Source organism: Bos taurus, chromosome 29 (assembly GCF_002263795.3).
Source record: "Bos taurus isolate L1 Dominette 01449 registration number 42190680 breed Hereford chromosome 29, ARS-UCD2.0, whole genome shotgun sequence".
NCBI classification, from domain to species: Eukaryota; Metazoa; Chordata; class Mammalia; order Artiodactyla; family Bovidae; genus Bos; species Bos taurus.
Genome location: NC_037356.1, coordinates 37,083,599 through 37,103,714, shown reverse-complemented (window position 1 = coordinate 37,103,714; position 20,116 = coordinate 37,083,599). Strand labels below are relative to the sequence as shown.

The window sequence follows — 20,116 nt, the reverse complement described above, 5'->3', positions numbered from 1 at the left end:
TCCCAGGAAATGATTTATGAATTAAAAAAAAAGACATCAATAAATGAAAGTGAGGAGTAAAGAAGGGAGAAGGTGACTGTTCATTCTGGACCAGCAACAGTGCTGGGCATGGGCTTCTGTAAGTTTCCGGGAGAAGGAAAGCGTCAACTGAAATGGCTCCTCCTCGTCACTGAAACAGACTGTCTGTTTCTGGGCAAAATCAGCTACATCTTCCTAGGAGGGTACCGGGGGCACCATCGCTGCAGCGTTGGTGGGGGAGGTGGGGTTGGCAGAGCTGGTGATAACGTTGACATGGCCAGTGGTACTGTAAGTAGCGTTGAAGGGGCCGGTGGGAGTGTTGGCTGGGTTGGCAATGACTATGGTTGGAACCTCTGTCCTGTTCTGAAAGACAAAAGGATATGAGGCCATCAACTTCCTGTGGTCAGTTGCAAAAATGGCCACAAATTCTTCCCCTTCCTGTTGCCATGCCCTTGGGTAGACCTTCCCTCACTGATGCTGGTCTTAGTCATGGAACTTCCCTGGGTCAATGGACCAACAGAGAAAATGTGAGAGAAATGTTTGCAAATCCAGGCTTGCTCTCTCGCTGCCCTTCTAAACGCTGAGGCTGCCATGTAAAGAAGACTGGGCTGGCCCACTGGGTGATGAGAGAAAAGTAGGCCAGTTGGCGTGTCAACTGGCAGACATTCGATTGAGAGTATTTGAGACAATACAGTTAGCAGGCAACTCACCAACCGACTGTAGACTCACGGCGAGTCCAGCAGAGGTCAGCTGAGCTGGCCCAAACCAGAAGAACTACCCAGCAGACCCAGAGAATCATCAACTACAGAAGCAGCTATGTTTAAGGGGCTAAGTCTGGGGATTGTTTGATATGTAGCAAAAGCTAATGTACAGAGAAATCGGTAGCTAGAAGCAGGATAACAAAATCTAACATGTGCCTTGGATTTGGGACTGGATGGCCAGTGAGGCTGGAGAAGTAGCCAGGAAACTGGCATAACAGGCTAGATGTATAATTACCCACGGTATGTAGTGGTGAAGGACTGTCGCATTTTGGAAGACAGAAAATGCACCTAAAAACTTTTGCCTCTTGCTACGGAGACCAGGGTTTCCTGCACTGCAGGCAGATTCTTTACCATCTGAGCCACTAGGGAAGCCCTGATAAAGAAGATCACCAGGCATTATACGGGAATGTCAGTTGCTTGCTCCTAGCTGCATATGGTAAAGTACCATAAGGAAGAGATCATATAAAGAATGATTCATTTCACAAGTAATATTTAGAGGGGAAAAAAAGAGGGCCTGGGACCTGAAAAATTAGAAAATAAAATTGTCTCTTATTTCCAGGTTCCTCACAGATAAATGACATTTGAAGTAAAAGTAGGCCTGAGAACAAAGATCAAACCAAGATGTTTCTATACAACTCTTTGTTAAGATCTATAAAAGGTTTAAGGCAGTGACTAGCAGACCCTTTCAGCTAGACAAAGAAGCTTCTAAGAATTTTAAGGGCATGGTCCCACAGAAACTTAATCCCAAAATAGATACTCTAAAAGAGAGAGGAATGTCTGGAACATAATCTCAGGTGTGATTTTTGTCAAACAGTAAGAACCATAATCTGATCAAACATTCTCACTGTTTTAAAGGAAACTGTGTCAGCAAACAGACCATCGTCTTGGATTAACTTGGAGCTGCTCAAACTGCAAAAGGGCCTTTGGGTCCTACTTTCTTCATACAGGAGGCAATCTGAGAGAGCTATTCTTCTTCCTCAAGATGAAAAAGGTGGACCATTTCATATGGAAAATGGGTCACTTCTTATGGAAAAGAAAAAATGTTTTCAAGCGTGGAGCCAAGAGTTCAGAGGATGGAGTCAAGGTTGCAGAGAGCCTAGATGGAAGCACTAGAGAACCGTGATCTGGGCAGACTCTTCCGGGGAGTAGAATTGGCCTTGGCCTCTCATCAAGGCACACTCCCCGGCCCTGGGATGGGCTAATAGCCAGCTGGCCCTAGGATGTCAGGATTGTTACGGAGCCTTGACTGCCCTGTCTTCCTCTTATCAAACAGGAGGGCACATTGAATCCCTGAATCTGGGGTTGGCCAGGTGACTTACTTTGGCCAAAGAGACATTAAAGAATGTGATATGGGCAGGGACTTAAAAGTCTGTGCCTATGGGGCTGGCTGTGTCTCACTGCTCTCGGAATCCAGCTACCCTAAGAAGCTCAGGCTAACCTCCTGGAGGAAGTGATAACACTTGGAGCAGAGATGGACTTATTTGTACGTTGGAATCTTAACCCTCAATCTGATGGTATCCAAAGGTGGGGCCTTTGGGAGGTAATTAGGTCATGAGGGGGCTTCCCAGGTGGCACTGGTGGTAAAGAACCCACCGGCCAATGCAGGAGACACAGGAGACGTGGATTCAATCCCTGGGTCTGGAAGATCCCCTGGAGGAGGGCATGGCAACCCACTCCAGTTTTCTTGCCTGGAGAATCCCATGGACAGAGGAGCTTGGTAAGCTACTATCCATGGGGTTGCAAAGAGTCAGACACAACTGAAGCGACTTAGCACGCTCGCAGGTCATGAGAGGGGAGCGGTCATGAACGGGTTTAGTGCCCTTAGAGAGAGAGATGCCAGAGAGCTCTCCCTATCTTTCTGTAAAATAGGGAAGCTATAATAAGAAGACAGCCATCCGAAAGCTAGGAAGAGAGTTCTCACCACAACCTGACCATCCAGGCACCCCGATCTGAGACTCCTAGACTGTGAGAAATAATTATAAGCCATGCAGCCTGTGGTATATTTGTTATAACATTCTGAACCAACTAAGATGTCCTCTCAGGCCCCACTTCTCCCAATGTCCAGTCACCTCTGCTACCTCCAGAACACTCTCTAATTCCTGGAGCAGGGCCCAACACTCACCACAAATTGGTTCCAACATGTAGCCTGGCACCCAAAATGCGAGACCACACAAGTGAGGCAGAACTCCAGCAGGACGAAGGGGAGGAGACCACCGGAAACTGTCTTCACGTCAATCTAGGGGCAGAGAGCAATGGGAAGGGTTTTGTCACAGAGGTGACTGTCCTGTGACCATCCATGCCTGTAGGGCTCATCTTAGGCAAGCACCACATGCCTCAGCTGGAGAGCCCCAGACCCTCTGGCACGTGCTCCATGAGCAGTTGCTATGGGTGCCCCTCTCACACGCCCCCATGGTACGTTTGAGGGCACGACAGCCAGACTTCCAACTACTGGCACCTGCGTTTCTTTGCCTTGGGGCTTTCTCTGGTCCTTGGGGTCCACTTTGCTCTTCATACAACAAGTCTAAAATTCCGGGAGGATTTCAGATCAGTGGTCTATCAATGACTGACAGGGGCTAGTGGATAAATACCCTCGATTCTCACCCCTGGGCTAGGAGGGTGTGACTGAAGCATGTGTCTGCACTGCTTTCCCAGGTGAGTTTTCAGTGTTGGATGAAGTCACCTGGGGGAAGTCCTCTGACAGCTGGACCCAGGCAATCAGAGGTCTTCACCCCTCCCCTTGGAATGCACTTCTGCAGTGGGAGTCATTTTTGAGGATGCAGCCTTGAGAGTAGGTGGTGTTAAGACCATCTGGACTGGATGCAATTGCATTTGTAGGATTCTGATGGGCAGTGCAGAGGTCAACTCATCTTGCAGCGGCCCAAGACAAGCCTCATACATCAGTTCCTTGTCTTATTAGACGTGCCACCTGCCAGTCTGGCATGGCTGCCTCTTTGGTCAGTCTCCCCCTGCCCTCCAGGGGTGGGGACTGGTTTAGGAACCAACACTCAGGGTAAGTGGCTTGATTACATCATATCTTTACTGGTCCCTTCTCTTCCCCACCCCATTTCTCATCACCCTGCTGGCATTGGCTTCCTCCCCCAAATAAGCTGCTTGTCTCAAAGTCAGTTCTGGGACTTCCCTGGTGGTCCAGTGGTAAAGAATCTGCCTGCCAATGCAGGGGACATGGGTTTGATCCCAGGTCTGGGAAGATTCCACAGGCTTCGGGGTAACTAAGCCCGTGTGCCACAACTACCGAGCTTGCCCTCTAGAGCCCACGTGCCACAACTATCAAAGCCCTTGAGCCCTAGAACCTGTGTTCTGCAGCAAGTCACTGCGATGAGCAGTCCACGCTCTGCAACTAGAGAGTAGCCCCTGCTGACTGCAATTAGAGAAAACCTGCACAGAGCAATGAGACCCAGTGCAGCCACAAAAAAAAAGTCAGCTATGGGAGGAACCCAAAGTGAGACCCACCTCACAAGAACCCTGGCACATGTGTGGCATTTGATGCCCCCAGGAGTAGTTTTCAATCAGTGATGGTGGGAATTGGTGGGCGAGTACCGCAGGCCCCTACCCAGGACAGGATGTAACTCTGAGGCAGTGTCCTCTCTGTCTGCTAGAGTCCCAGCAGGATTAAGCTCCGGCAGTGACTTGCTTGGTGACACCCTTTATCTGTGCCTTCCTTTCCTTGTTCATCTTATTCTCTCCCCTACCAGTATTTCCTAAGGGAACTTCTGAAATAAATGACTTGCTCCTGAATCCCGGATCCAGCATCTGCTTCTGGGGGCCCCAGATAAGAGGAGAACCTGGGGACAGCACCTTCTGTTCTTGCCACCAGCTGTCCCTCCCTCAACAGCTTCCTGGGGGCAGGTGGCCTTGAGGTCTGACTGTGGCTACTGCCCCACCTGCCTGCCTTGGCGTTTGCTGCCTCCAAGCAGGAACAGAACAGGTATAAGGAGGGGCCACCTGGCTCCAGCTATCTGAATCTCAGATAAAATGGGATCTATCTCACCTGCCTCAGAAGTCAGGGGTTTTGGTGAGGGTTACGCATTTTAGGATGCTTTCGAACTGTGGTGCTGGAGAAGACTCTTGAGGGTCCCTTGGGTAGCAAGGAGATCAAACCCGTTAATCCTAAAGGAAGTCAACCCTGAATATTCATTGGAAGGACTGATGCTGAAGCTGAAGCTCCAATACTTTAGCCACCTGATGCAAAGAGCTGACTCACTGGAGAAGACCATGATCCTGCGAAGGACTGAGGACAGGAGGAGAAGGGGATGACAGAGGGTGAGCTGGTTGGATGGCATCACCAACTCAATGGACGTGAGTTTGAACAAGCTCCAAGAGATAGTGAAGGATGGGAAAGCCTGGCGTGCTGCAGTCCATGGGGTTGCAAAGAGTAGGACATGTCTGAGCGACTGAACAACAACAAATAACACATTTTAGGACTAGGGCTGTCATACGAGGGTGGAATTTGGCTGTGATTCCTTCCTGCTTTGGAACAACCTCATAAACAAGCCTCCCCGATCTTTCGGAAGCCTGGGATGCTCGTAGCCTGGATCCTCACCACCGGGTTACGGATCAGATCCACAAGAAGAAGCAAGACCCCAGCCAGGGAAACGATAGCGCTGACCACGTTCATGCCGACGCTGCCATGCACCTGGAAGAGGCAGGGGGAGAGGCACCGGTGAGTCGAGTCTGAAGCCGGGCTTGTGGGGACTCCTCAGGGAGCAGGAGGAAAGGGGAGCCTGGGCAGGAAAGAGGTGGGTTGTGGAGAAACCAGCTTATCCTAAACTCACTGAGGTGAGATTATTCTTTATTCAATAGGCAGAGTCCACCTGGGCCAGGGGCTGTAGCTGTATTTGTTTGGGGAAATACCTCCAAAAGTAGCTGCCAGTGCAGGAAATGACATTCAAAAGCCAGATTGGGAGGAGAGGTGGCAAGGATGCGGAGCTGCTCTGTGGAAGAAATGAGCAGGGATGGGGGTGATGGTGGCAGGGGGCATGAATTGGGATTAGAGGATTGCCTTGAGAGAAGGGAGAGGAACGTTTCAGTCCTGCTGGAGGGAGCTGGAGTCTGGGCTGGCAGGATTGGCTAGGGAGGGTTTTCAGAACCAGAAAGTCTAGTACTCCATTTTAAGGGATCTTCTGCCCAGTGTCGGGATGCTGAAATCCTCCAATCACTCACAATGTCCCCTGCTCAACTGCCTCCCCTGGAAGGTGGCTCATGGGGATGGAGATGGGGAGGGAAGGACTGTGTCCACCTGTGGGCGGAGGCTGGGAAGGCTGGCAAGCAGAGTAGAGATGGAAGTAGACACTTCATCTGGAAGTCAATCATCAGAACCAGGGGGGACTGGGAGCCCCCCAGGAATTGGTAGGCATCTTGGAGAGGTCATTGGATTTCCCAGAAGATGTAGGACAAGAGTTCGATCCACTTTTGTTCGTCGATTAAGGAGCACTGTGAGCTCGGCTGAAGTTGGGGGGCCTGGGAAAGGGGCTCTTATCCTGTTGAAGGGGATGGAGTAAGGCAGACTGAGGGGCAGCAGACATTTGCCTTGCAGAGAAAGGACTGGTCACTGGAAACCCTCCACGGGACAACCCAGCCCCCTAGCTAACCCACGGCTTTCCCATTGAAAAGGCAGAAGAGACAAGAAGCCCTTTGGAGAACATGGAGAGGGGCAGGAAGGACCTGGAGCCAGGGATGAGAGGAGGGCCCTTAGAAGCTCTACATTTATCCCTAAGCTTCTTAAAGGCCTCAACAAAAATGAAACATTCATAGGTGTATCTCTGGCTGTCGAGACAAAGGATGACATTCTGACGGTGCAAGGGAATTCTGGGTCCTGTGTCCTATGGTTTGAACTCTGAACTGTTCAAGGCACACACTCCCCTCATTTTTATAGGTCTAGCCAAAGGGGAGGGCAGGAGGTGCCTTACAGAGGTGGCTGAAATGTGCACACATTTCCACTTGGTCTCTACCTGACCTTCTGTTTAATTCAGAGCACCCCAAGGTCATGGTGCTGTGACTACTTGGCCATTTGCCAAAATGCCAAGTGTTTGAGTAATTAAATGCAATAGGTGAAGGCACAGTGGTGGGATCAGAGGGCTCTGGGTTTAAACCCCAGCTTGGCCACATTCCTGCTGTGTGATCTTAAGTCCAGTCACCCGACCTTTCTGTGACTCGGTTTCCTCTTCTACAGAATGAGGATCACAGAACTTTGTAGGCATGTGGGGACTGAATGAAGTAAGGTATGTAAGAGCGCTGAACCCTGGGGCCAGGACCAGGCCACTCTGGGAGGCTACTTGGAGGCCCCTGGAGAGTCACATTCTAACATTCTAACATTGAAGGATGATGAAAGATGGAATTACAACTCACCATGCAAGAACTGCGGTCCTTTTCAGCCTCCACTGAGAGCGATCCAGAGATGATAAACTACGCAGACAGAAAGGAGTAAGAGCAGTTGTACAGTGTGTTGAAAAGACCACAGTCCATTCAGAGGTGTAGCTCTGAGTCTTCAAGGCCTACATGCCTTGTTTCTTAAGATGGGCATGTCTGTTTACCTCAACATTTTCACCATCCCAGTGGTTAGATGCCACAATTCCCGAACTCCTCTGTGTCTAGGTTAAAATCTTTTCCCCTAAAAGCCTAAATTTTGTTTCAGGATACTAGACATCTTATTTCTGTGCCTGGTCCCCATTGGGCCCACTGCCTGGGCACAGGCATCGCCCAAACTCATGGATCATCTGGCCTCCCGCCACTCTATTCTCGACTGTGATCTTGGAAAAGCAGGGACAGGGTAGTAGGGTGAGCAGAGCCTTGGGGCTGGGAGACGGGAGACCTAGGCTTCTGCTCCACTCTTGCTCCTAACTCACCTTGCTGTGACCCTAGGCAAGTTGCTGCTCCAGCCTGGGGGTCCTAACTGGCCCTAGATGCTGCGAGGCAGGTGATGGATGTGTGAACCCAGAGGCAGGAAGAATTTGGTCCAGTTATGAGAGCCCTGAATTGAGGGGGCCTGGGCTCCATCAGGACTTTCTTCCAACCCTTCCTGGCTGTGAGCCTGTAGTCATCTTGCCTAATCTCTCTGAACCCCAGTCTTCTCATCTGGCAAATGGACGTGAACAAACAAACCCTGCTCTTTCTATCTACAAGAGGGTCATGTGATTCTGTAGTTGTTTGGTTGCTAAGTAGTGTCTGATTCTTTGCGACCTCATAGACTGCAGCGTGGCTCCCCTGTCCTTCACTCTCTCCTGGAGTTTGCTCAAGTTCCATATCCATTGAGTCAATGATGCTGTCTAACCATCTCATCCTCTGCTGCCCCTTCTCCATTTGCCTTCAATCTTTCCCAGCAACAGGGCATGGGAGAATAAGGGTGGGGTTATACATGATTTACATATTTACATTTACACCAAATGACAACCCCGAGAGGGTGGAATAATTAAAGCACGTGATTGGCTTGTGAATAGCTGAAAGTTCCTTAGAGGCAGGGGGCGAGTTGCTGGAGCACGGGGTCCGGGCCGGGTCCTTAATCCTGTCCTGCACCTACAGTCTTAGGTGGCTGGCTCTGGGCTCCCAGAGCCCTATTATTGGGAGTGCATTCCAGGCTCTTTCTTCTTTCACTCCCCCATCCCGGTCTGGTAACTCAGAACCCAGAAGGAAGCCACAGGGCCTTGTACTCACGAATATTCCTCCCCAGACCAGGTACCCTGATATTGCGGAATAAGAATATTGACGATACAGTGAAGGATTGATGGCAGTGAAGATGTGAGTCAGGCCGATGAGAATCTGGATGGCCTGCAGGGAGGACAAGGCATCGTGAGAAAGAGCAGAGCTGGGGGCCTGTGGGACTGTAGCTCCCTCGGTAGCCCAGACTGTATCCCAGAATCCCTGAGCATGACTGCTCTTAGGGCATAAATCTCTTGGGGTGGAGTCATGTCAAGGTATTGTTTTGAAGCTCCACAGATGATGCCAACGTACACTCAGAATTGAGAGCCATGGACATAAACGGAAGATGGAGGGGTGGGGGATAGAACAGATCAGGATGGCTTTCCCTCTGGACTCTGCACCTGCAGGCTTGCAGAGAAGATGCCTGGGCGGGGGCTTTGGCAGCATACCAGACAGGCTTGAATCCTGGCTCTGGCGTGGCCTCAGGCAAGCACCCTCCCTATGTCTCTCCCTAAGACTGGGATGACCGTATCTGGCTTGCGGGGTTGCTGTAGACGGGGGTCCTCAACATCCAGAATCTAATGCCTAATGATCTGAGGTGGAGCTGATGTAACAATAACAGAAATCAAGAGTACAATAAACATAATGCTCTTGAAATATAATGCTCATCCTGAAACCATTCCCCCCACCCTGCTGCTGCTGCTGCTGCTGCTGCTAAGTCGCTTCAGTCGTGTCCGACTCTGTGGGACCCCATAGACGGCAGCCCACCAGGTTCCTCTGTCCATGGGATTTTCCAGGCAAGAGTACTGGAGTGGGCTGCCATTGCTTTCTACATTCCCCCTACCCCGCCTGCGGAAAAACTGTCTTTCAGGAAACCGGTCCCTGGTGCCAAAAAAGGTTAGGAACCACTGGTTGCAGAGATTAGAAAGAGGGCCCTATGGAGACTTCCCTGGCAATACAGTGGTTAAGACTCTGCCTTCCAATGCAGGGGGCACGGGTTCAATCCCTGGTTAGGGAACTAAGATCCCATGGGTCACAAGGCATGGCCACATTTTGTTCTTTTTTCTTTTAAGTGCCCATAAAGCTTATAGATAGGTCCTGCCACTTGGGAGGTGTTTGCAAGCCCTCCACCCACACCTTTCCTAGGCCCCACCCCTGTGTATTCCCTGCTGTGGGATCCTCAGTGCCTGCAAGCCTGTGCTGTTCCTCCTTCCCACCTGCTTTTCTTCCACTTCTGTCTGAAAGGTATTGGCTTCACCCTCATCCTACTGAAATCCCATCTTTCTTTCAACGACCAAATACATCCTTTTACTGACAGCCCCACATTCAGGACAAAATACCTCCTGTTTGGGGATCCTGCAGCACTTGCTATACCTGAAAATTTAAGGTGACATTTGACTTCTTCAGGCCTCAGGTTGCTCAGGAGTCAAGTGATCAGTGTTGAACAGATGTGTCAGCTCTCATGCTCAATGAGTCTAGAGCTTAGTGTACAGATCTGGGTTTCATGTCCACTGCTTCATCAAATAACATGCTTGATCTCATCTGTGTGTCCACTTTATCTTAAGATAAAGGCATAGCTTCTCCCAAATGAACTGTAGTTCACTAAAGGGAGTCCATGTTTTTGACCTTTCTCTATGTTTGATCAGGTTCCCTGGCATTTGCTCTAACTTAAAATAATTCTTTTGAAAGACTTTAAAGTAATTGGAACCCAAAGTTAACAAGCATTTGTCCAGTATTAATAAGGAAAATAATCATAACATGAACTTATAACTACTATGAAATATCATATAATATCTTCACCTATTGAAGGTTTTCCACACACATTTATAATCTCATTTCCTGCCTGTGACCAGTATTTCTATTCCTAATACTGTTGTTCAAAGAAAACTTCCCATACTGAGGTTTGGGGAAGTCATTCTGGTTTATACACATTATGCTAACTAAAACAGCCTGTTTGTGGCCTATCAAACCTCCACTGTACATTTGCTTTAATTATTAAAGAAAAGGGCATATTGACCAGAAGTAAAGAATGTCTACGTTAAATAAATGTTAGGAATTTCTCTGCTGGTCCAGAGCTTACGGCTTTACGCTTTCCTTGATGAGAGTGAGTTCAATCCCTGGTCAAGGACTAAGACCCTGAGAGCTATGCACCTTGATCCCCCTAAAAAAATTCACCCGGGAAATTTGGGGACTTCTGTGGTGGTCTAGTAGCTAAGACTCTGTGCTCCCAATGCAAGGAGCCATCTGATCCCTTGTCAGGGAACTAGATACCACATGCCACAACTAAAAAAAAGATCTAACAAGCTGCAACTGAGACCTGGCACAGTCCAAAAAAAAAGACAGAGATGAAATGCCTCCCTTCCTGGGATGCCAACGCTGGGGCTCCTTCAGTGATAAGCCTCCCTTCCCAGGTGCATTGGCTCAGATGGTAAAGAATCTGCCTGCCAATGCAGGACATGTGGGTTAGATCCCTGGGTCCAGAAGATCTGCTAGAGAAAGGAATGGCAACCCATGCCAGTATTCTTGCCTGGAGATTCCATGGACAGAGGAGCCTGGCAGGCTACAGTCCATAAGGTTGTAAAGAGTCAGACACGACTGAGAAGCTAACACTTACCCCCAGGTGCGAAGGCCACACTGACTCCCTGTGTACATGTTGATCTGTTTTTTTGTTTTTTGAAACCTTAAAGAATTGTACACTAGATCCAATGAGATATAAAACTGTGCTAGCCACCCTACTTCTCCAGAGCAGTTTCTCAGAGTTATCTGAGAGGCTGTCTTCTGGGCTACACACTTCAGTTTGGCTCAAATAAAACCTGTTTCTATTCCTATTATAGATTGCTTATTTTTACTGGCAGTGTTTTATAGAAGTTAATCCAAGATTTGATTTGGATAAGTTTTGGAGGCAAACAATCCCCTGCTCTTGGCACAGTACACTGGGTTGTCTGTCCCTGAAGGATCGACAGACAGAGGTAGGCTGGGGTGTGTGTGAGCCTGTCCTATTCTGCCCCCAGCAGGTGGTTGGGTCCTCTCAGGAGAGCTGGCCAGTTTGTACTCTTCAAGCACCAGGACAATTTATGCATGTCCTGTGGCAATTACCAGAAGGTACTGTAGTTACAACAGCCCCTCTGAGGTCATCAAGGATGGTTTCTGGATGAAAATAAGGGAGAGACTGGCCTCTGTGGGGTCGTCCTGACCCAACCTCCAGAAGCTGCCACCTACCTTCGTGTCCTCTGCCCTCTAAATCCATTCCCTTCCTTATCCAAGTGCACTCACTACAGCCGGGCTCATGAAGGGACCCAAACTGGAGAGAAATAGAGATCACACTCACCCCTAGTGTCCTGACCTCGTCCTTTATGAATTTCTTGGGATCGAACGTAAAAGATGATCCAAATGGCATGTTCCATTGGAACTGGTTGGAGGTATACATCGGCCCAGGGGCACATGTGGGGGGATTCTGAGGGCCTCCAGGCTGGGTTTGGAGGTCTGTGGTTCCCAGTGAGTACTGGATCTCCCCAGGTGGGGTCTGCAAACTGGCCACTGCTGTCGGATGCTGAAGCGCAGTGGGCGGACCCTGTGTGGCATTCACTTCCGCTGGATTCTGGATCACCACGCGTGGCGTCTGTAAGTTCGCTCTTCCTGCATCACTCTCGGTCACTCTGGATGTTAAGTAAGTGGCCATGCCCACAGGCTGCCCCTTGCTCCCAGGAGCCACAGGATTCCTGGCTTGGATCATGTACACATTACCTGGTGCCGTAACACCAGGCACAGTGTTGGCTCCAACTCCCTGCTCCATCATGATGCTCAAGTGCTGCAAAACAGGTAAGAAGGTGCATTTTCCCTCCTCTGAGAAAATTAATATGTGCTGCATCTGACCCCATCCTTATCTTTAGCTTCTTCATTAAAATAAAAATCACCAAAAATAAAAACATCGAAATCATCTAGCATGATATTATACAGAATGATCTTCTTCCCTTCCTTGTAGTCTGTGTTCTTTGGGACATGTTGGTTTTTGGTTTTTGTTTTTTGGGGGGTTTGGATTTGCAAGACTAGGTTACCTGGGGCCCCTTATCCCTGTAGACTATTGTTTTCAGCTGAGGCAGTGGCTTTGTTTACAATCCTGAGGTCAATGTTTCAATCTGCCTGCCTTAAGTATCTGAGAGATTGGATGTGACCTCGCCATCCTCTCCCCTGCCCTGGCCACAGCTGACAGCCTAGGGGTGGACAAGGGACCCCAGCTGGGCCTAGAACTTTCCAATCTTGGGAATGTGGAATTGGACCCAAGAACCATTTCAGATTGAGGGGGTTATGCAGAGCTGGAGAGTGTCACAATTGTGTCATGTGTAGGGTAGTAGAGAAAATCAGTTAGAATGAAAAGAATGAAGCTGATATTATAGCAGGGCTGAGGGGTGGGGAGAAATAGATGAAGAAGCAGGTGGTGGGAGAGGGACAGAAATAGAGAGACAAAGAGAAGGAAACACCTTGGATCCTGGTGATTTTTTACTTTTTATCCAGGTTCTCATTATCCCCAGCTGTACTCTCAGCCCTTTAAAATCTGTAGCTAGTTTATAACTAGTTATGGGTTTAATCTAATGAAGCTAATTTGTGTATGACTTTTCCCTAGTGGCTTAGACAGTAAAGAATCTGCCTGCAATGCAGGAGACCCGGTTCAGTCCCTGGGTTGGGAAGATCCCCTGAGGAAGGGAATGGCTTACCCACTCCAGTATTCTTATCTGGAAAATTCCATGGACAGAGGAGCCTGGTGGGCTATAGTCCTTGGGGTTGCAAAGAGTCAGATATGACTGAGCAACTAACACTTTCGCTTCACTTTTCAACATTAATTGGTTTTGGAGCAGAAAACTGGACTATCTCTTGCTACCTGTCTTCCCAGGACGACCATGGACAGTCATCCTTTACATCTCATGAGTCATGTCCCAGTTGGTATTGTGGTTAGGACCATGTAGGAGTTTTGCTTATTTCTATTTATCTGGGTTTAAACCATTATGGGCCAAGGTACTGGGTATTATGATAGTGGCCACACCCTTAACAGCATGTAGTTACAACTGAGTCCTGAGCATTAGCAACGGTTGTGAAGGGAAGGGCTTGAAGTGAAACTTGGATCTCATCATGATTTGACCCTTGATAAGCTGAGTGCGTGCTGAGTCTCTTCAGTCATTTCTGACTCTTTGCAACTCTATGGACTGTAGCCTGTCAGGCTCCTCTGTCCATAGGATTCTCTAGGCAAGAATACTGGAGTGGGTTGCCATGCTCTCCTCCAAGGGAATCTTCCTGACCCAAGGATCAAACCCATGTCTCTTATGTCTCCTGCATTGGCAGGCAGGTTCTTTACCACTAGCACCACCTGGGAAGCCCCGATAAGCTGAGAGGCTTGGAGAATTTCTTCATTATCTATGCTCATGAGCAAGAGCCACCACACCATGGGTGGCAGCAGATAAGTAGCTTCAGATTCTGAAGACACAGCTGGAAAGGTTTCCCATTCAGGTGAGAGAAAAGGTCCCTTGTATCATTAATGTTGATATTAACTGTTAAGTGCTGCAGCTGCTGATCTTGTCTCTCCCCCTAAATGATACACTCCCTGCTGGCAGGAAACTGAATTCTACAGTTCCTAGATTCCAGATAGCATGACTGACTCAATGGGCATAAATTGAGCCAACTGGGAGACAGGGGAGGACAGAGGAGCCTAGCTACTAGGATTGCAATGAGTCACACATGACTGAACAAAAACAATAGATTCCAGAAGTCTGCTATCAGGGAGTTTTCTGCCCAATAGGAAGTGCCTCTAAGTCGCACTTACAAAATGAATTCCATCACATCCCAGCCCACCATGATCCTAATTGCTTCCAGAGGGAGAGAAACACTCAGACCTATCAATGACCAACCTGGGTTTGGCTGGCTAATTAATTGGCACTATTTAATATTAATAAGCTAAAAAATAAACGGAAAGGCAAGACAGCATCAGGGCTAAGAATTCAGACATCCTTGGGTCCTTTCCCAGTTTCTTCATTTACTAGTTACATGACCTTGATCAAGTTGCATGAGTTCTTTAGGCTTCAGTTTCCTTATCTCTGACAGGTAGATCATAATAACATCTTTCTCAGAGGGTGTTGTCAGGATTAAGTGAGAAACTTTCCCGCACAGAGCCTGGCACAGAGGACATACTTAGCATCTGTGTGTTGATGAGTAGACACCATCCTCAGTCTTCCCTGATGGTTCAGCAGTAAAGAATACACCTGCAATGCAGGAGACTCAGATTTGATTCTTGGGTTGGGAAGATCCCCTGGAGGAGGAAATGGCAACCCACTCCATTCTTGTCTGGAAAATCCCATAGACAGAGGAGCCTGACAGGCTATAGTTCATGGGCTTGTAAGAGTCGGACATGACTTAGTGATTTAAACCACCATACCACCACCAGAGACCATTCTTGGAGAAGGGCCTTTGTTTTGAACATTTTTCTTAATTGATCTCAAATTCATTTCTGGTACCTACAGCCATGGATCTAAAGTGTGGTCTCTGGACAGGTGAGACTTTCACTTGGGAACTTATTAGAAATGTAGATTCTCTGTCCTCTGCCTCAGTTCAGTTCAGTCAGTTCAGTCACTCAGTCGGGTCCAGCTCTTTGTGACTCCCATGGACTACAGCACGCTAGGCTCCCCTGTCCATCACCAACTCCCAGAGCCTGCTCAAACTCATGTCCATTGAGTTGTTGAAGCCATCCAACCATCTCATTTTCTGTCATCCCCTTCTCTTCCTGCCTTCAATCTTTCCCAGCATCAGGGTCTTTTCCAGTGAGTCAGCTCCTCACATCAGGTGGCCAAAGCATTGGAGCTTCAGCTTCAGCATCAGTCCTTCCAATGAATATTCAAGACTGATTTCCTTTAGGATTGGCTGGTTTGGTCTTGCAGTCCAAGGGACTCTTGAGAGTCTTCTTCAACACCACAGTTCAAAAGCATCAGTTCTTCGGTGCTCAGCTTTCTTTATGGTCCAACTCTCACATCCATACATGACTACTGGTCCTCTGCCTAGACCTACTAAATAAGAAGGGCTTCCCTGGTGACTCAGACGGTAAAGCGTCTGTCTGCAATTTGGGAGACCCGCGCTGGATCCCTGGGTCAAGAAGATCCTCTGGAGAAGAAAATGGCAACCCACTCCAGTACTCTTGCCTGGAAAATTCCATGGATGGAGGAGCCTGGTAGGCTACAGTTCATGGGTTCACAAAGAGTCAGACACGACTGAGCAATTTCACTTTCACTAAATAAGAACCCCCCAAGCATGGGGACCAGCTGCCTGTTAAAAAAAATTTTTTTTAATTGTGGTAAAAGATACATAATATAAAACATACTATTTTAACCATTTTAAGCATATTTAATTGTACAGTTCAGTGGCACTAAGTACATTCACATTGGGGTGTACATACACCCCAATATTCATTGCAGCACTTATTACAGTAGCCAGGACATGGAAGCAACCTAAATGTCCATCAACAGCTGAATGGATAAAGCAGATGTAGTACATATATACAACTGAACATTACTCAGCCATAAAAAGAATGAAATTGTGCCATTTGCAGCCATCTGTTTTAACTTACTCTCCAGGTGACTCTGAGGCTGGTGAAGTTTGAGAACCATGGTGGTATATAAATGTCCTACACATCTCCTTCTTGGTTTAATTCGTTTCTCTTGGACCCTAACAGGTAAAAATATAAACTGTATAGAACTCCGAGAAATTCCCCCAATTTTTCTTATTTTAAAATCTAGGGACTTCCGGGTGGTCCAGTGGTTAAGAATCCACCTTGCGATGCAATGACAAAGGTTTGAGTCCTGGTTGGGGAACTAAGATCTCATATGTCCTCGAGCAGCTAAGACAGTGGGCTGTCTGATAATAAGCCAAGTTAATATTAAAAAATAATAATAACTAATTAAAAAAATCTAGCTGGTCTCTCCAGTTCTCCCATAAGAGCAACAGCTTTCACTGGTCTGTCAACTGACAGTTCAGTTACTCGCTGTGTCTCCTCGCTTTTTTTTTTTTCCTTTTAAAGAGTATTTGTTCTTTTTCTTTTTTCTCTCACTATTCTTGATCCTACCTGCATCCCTGCAAACAGGGAGATGGAGTCTTTGAAAGTGAAATAATTTGCTTGTGGATAAATGGATTTGAGACTTGAATTTATTCTTTCTGACTGCAATCTTCTTTTCACTATTTTTTTTTAAAATTTTTCAAAAAGAATGCTCTCTCTGCCAGGTGACATAGGAGTGGCAGAATATTTGGCAGTGTTAACTGAGATGGACATATGCAGCATGTGCCACTTCTGCCTTGACCTTGATTTACCCCTTGCTTTCTCGGAGGAACTTCAGGTTTCCCGTAAGGGTGATTTATAATAACAACTACAGCAAGCATCAGTGTTTAGACTCCACAGCCCTGTAGGCATCAGGCAATTCCTCTAGCTATATATCACTGCTGTGAGCATTTTGCAGACAAAGTAACTGAGGTTAAGTAACTCAGGTCATGAACACACAGCTAGGAAATGCCAAAGCTGAGATTTGAACTCTGGTCTGTCTGCCTTCAATTTTCATAATGGATACCACACAGAATGTTACAGTCTGCTACATGATATGAGAGAATGGATTATATTTCTCTCCCTTTTTCAGAACAAACTTTCTTCTTACATGTGTGATAAATAATATAACTACAAACCTGGCGACTGGCAGAGGCAGCTGGATCCTGTGATAGACTCTCCCGAGACCCCTTTAGTCCCTGCTGCTGTCAGGAACAAAGGAGGGGGTTCTCTAGGAGCCTTTCCATCAGTTCTAGATCCGTCCTATACCTGATCACACTTTAATTACAGCTGGACTCAGGCAGGGGAGAAATGGAGATGTCCTGTGGGGTTTCCCACCTTCTATCTTAAGATATCTGGGTTCACACAGAGATATGAACTATCTCTGAAATCTGTTCTGTTTCTTCTTACCTCCTTAGCTGGCCAGACTCTGCATCTGCAAGGTTAGGTGGTTGCAAATTCTGTCTCTGTGGACTGTGCTGGCTTATCTTAAATGCTTTTATAAAAAGGTATATGCATTATATACAGATCCCTGACTTATGGCGTTTCCCCAGAGACCCTACTCAGGGCCCATCTAGGCCCCATGCCTCCCCTAGTATGGTCCAGTTTCTGTGAGGCCCAAGGAGAGGAAGTCATAGATGTCTTACCTGGTCGACCCGGCGAGCCTTTCAATGTTCCTTCTTCTGATCCTGTGGGCCTCTGAAACCTGGCCTAGAAATTTCTGATAAAAGAACATTTGGTTTCTCTTTGAAGCTCCAAAGTCTTGTTTGCAATTTCACTTTGAGTCAAACAATGAATCCATTCTCTGGCTTCTGAGTTGAGCTCATTTGACCTTCAGAATATTTATGGCCTTGATTGGGTAGGAATGGGGTTCCATGGGCCTTTGAGAAGTGGGCCACTAAGATCTCATAATCCAATAGGTTTATAAGCAATTGAGGAAGTAATTAACAAGTATTTACTGAGTGTCTTCTGTGTGTCAGATGGTATGTTACATGCTGAGGTATATAGATTTCTAGACGTTTATAATGACTTGGCAAGGTAGAATCTAACCATTGTCAGATAATCATAGTACAGGCATACCTCGTTTCATTGTGATTGCCAGATATTGCTTTTTTTTTTTAATCAATTGAAGGTTTGTGGTAACCCTGCATTGAGTAAGTCTGTAGCACTATTTTCTCAGCAGCATTATTTTAAAATTATGGTATATTCCTTTAGACATAATGGTATTGCACACTTAATAGACTATGGTGCAGCATAAACACAACTTTTAGTTGCACTGGGAAATCAAAAAATTCAGTAGGATATTTACTTTTTGGAAGGGGTCCAGAACTAAACCCACAACATCTCTGAGTTGTGCCTGTACAAGTTATGGCTGGAAACAAACAAAGAACCAGGCCATCAGTGATAAAGTAGGTGGAAGACATGTCAAAGATTTGGGCTGGTCTCTGGAGGTTTATGAGTGGCTGGACATTGAATAGGACATCCAACCAAGAGTGGACTTTGAAAGGAGGGTCAGGTTAAAGCTGCACAAAAGGCACAGTCTATTCCAGAAGAGTGTGAACCAGAGGCACAGGTGCATGTTAAAAGGTGTCAGGAAAATCAAAACTACAGTGAGGTACCACCTCACACTGGTCATAATGGCCATCATCAAAAAATCTACAAACAATAAATGCTGGAGTGGGTGTAGAGAAAAGGAAACCCTTATGCACAGTTGGTGGGAATGCAAATTGATACAACCACTATGAAGAACAGTATGGAGGCTCCTTAAAACAGCATGGCAGTTCTAAAAACAGAACTACCTTGTGACCCAGCAATCCCACTGCTGGGCATATACTCAGAGAAAACCATAATTCAAAAAGATTCATGCACCCCAGTGTTCATAGCAGCACTATATAATTAGCCAGGAAAGCAACCTAAACATCCACCAACAGAAGAATGGATAAAGAAGATGCAGTACATATACACAATGGATACTCAGCCATAAAAAAGCATGAAATGAAGTCATTTGTAGAGACATAGATGGACCTGGAGAACCCACACAGAGTGAAGAGTCATACAGAGTGAAGTAAATCAGAAAGAGTAAAGCAAATATCTGGTATTAACACATAGATGTAAAATCTAGAAAAGTGGTATAGGTGATCTCATTTGCAAAGCAGAAATAGAGACATAGATGTAGAGAACAAATGTATGGACACCAAGGGGAAAGGGGGAGGGATGGGAGGAATTGGGAGACTGGGATTGATACATATATACCTTTGATCCTACGGAGATCAAACAAGTCAATCCTAAAGGAAATCAGTCCTGAACATTCATTGGAAGGACTGATGTTGAAGCTGAAGCTCCAATACTTTAGCCACCAGATGTGAGCAGCCCACTCACTGTAGCAGAAAATTCTACTCCAAAATATGCCTCTTTGGCATAATAATAATTACAGTTGGTTGAACCTTGAACAACTCAGGGCCTAGAAGAACCAACACTCCACATAGTTGAAAATTGGGTATAATTTAGAGTCAACCCTCTGTATCTGAGGTTCCACATCTGTGGATTTAACCAACCTTGGGTTGTGCAGTACTGCAATGAAATAGATCAGCAGATAAGTGTACCTGTGCAGTTCAAACCCATGTTGTTCAAGGGTCAACTGTGTTTTGGACTAATTACTTTGAGGAAGAGCAGACATAGGAAAATCTCTGAAAACAGAAGTTACCTTTTTGTAAGAGAAACATACCTTTATAAAGGAAGACTTCATTTGTAAGGATGCCTTCCTCACTGTACCAGGAAGGAAAGGATGACAAAATCACAAGAAACTCTTTCCTGCAGAGAAGGAATACCTTAAATCTGTGTCATTTAAGCGTCCTCTTGTTTACCTCCCATAATCAGCCTCCTCACATCTTCCTCTCTTTTCTCTGGAGCAGAAGATGGGATTTAAGCCTGAATTTTGAGTTAACTTTGAGTGTTACTCATTTTCCACTACATGTCTTCTAGGTACACAGTTTAGTTCAGTTCAGTTGCTCAGTCGTGTCCGACTCTTTGTGACCCCATGAACTGCAGCACGCCAGGCCTCCCTGTCCATCACCAACTCCCGAAGTTTACCCAAACTCATGCCCATTGAGTTGCTGAT

At 46.8% G+C, this 20,116-nt stretch overlaps 1 protein-coding gene across 4 annotated transcripts; it reads right to left on the bottom strand.

Moving 5' to 3' along the window:
* On the bottom strand, positions 1-18,167 carry MS4A18 (membrane spanning 4-domains A18). Of its 4 annotated transcripts, XM_059882902.1 has the most exons (8): positions 17,646-18,162; positions 14,610-15,734; positions 11,761-12,240; positions 8,448-8,561; positions 7,146-7,202; positions 5,341-5,433; positions 2,902-3,015; positions 1-381 (listed from the first exon to the last, which is right to left on the bottom strand). In XM_059882902.1, the coding sequence occupies exons 3-8, from the start codon at positions 12,226-12,228 to the stop codon at positions 214-216; spliced, it is 1,014 nt and encodes a 337-aa protein (XP_059738885.1). In that variant the 5' UTR covers positions 12,229-12,240; positions 14,610-15,734; positions 17,646-18,162; the 3' UTR covers positions 1-213. The 4 variants fall into 4 exon arrangements, with proteins under 4 accessions (XP_059738885.1, NP_001095462.1, XP_010819271.1 ...); NM_001101992.2 differs by lacking the exon at positions 14,610-15,734 and having other exon boundaries at positions 17,646-17,699; XM_010820969.4 differs by lacking the exons at positions 5,341-5,433; positions 14,610-15,734 and having other exon boundaries at positions 17,646-18,167.
* Positions 18,168-20,116: the final 1,949 nt, after the last annotated feature.

Bases quoted from the DNA above. Each gene is read 5' to 3' on its own strand.
- MS4A18 (XM_059882902.1), bottom strand. From the start codon at position 12,228: ATGATGGAGCAGGGAGTTGGAGCCAACACTGTGCCTGGTGTTACGGCA. The intron at 8,562-11,760 runs GTGAGTGTGATC...TCCTCCCTGCAG, and splicing joins ACGAGGTCAGGACACTAGGG to GCCATCCAGATTCTCATCGG. The intron at 382-2,901 runs GTGAGTGTTGGG...TTTGTCTTTCAG, and splicing joins CATGTTGGAACCAATTTGTG to AACAGGACAGAGGTTCCAAC.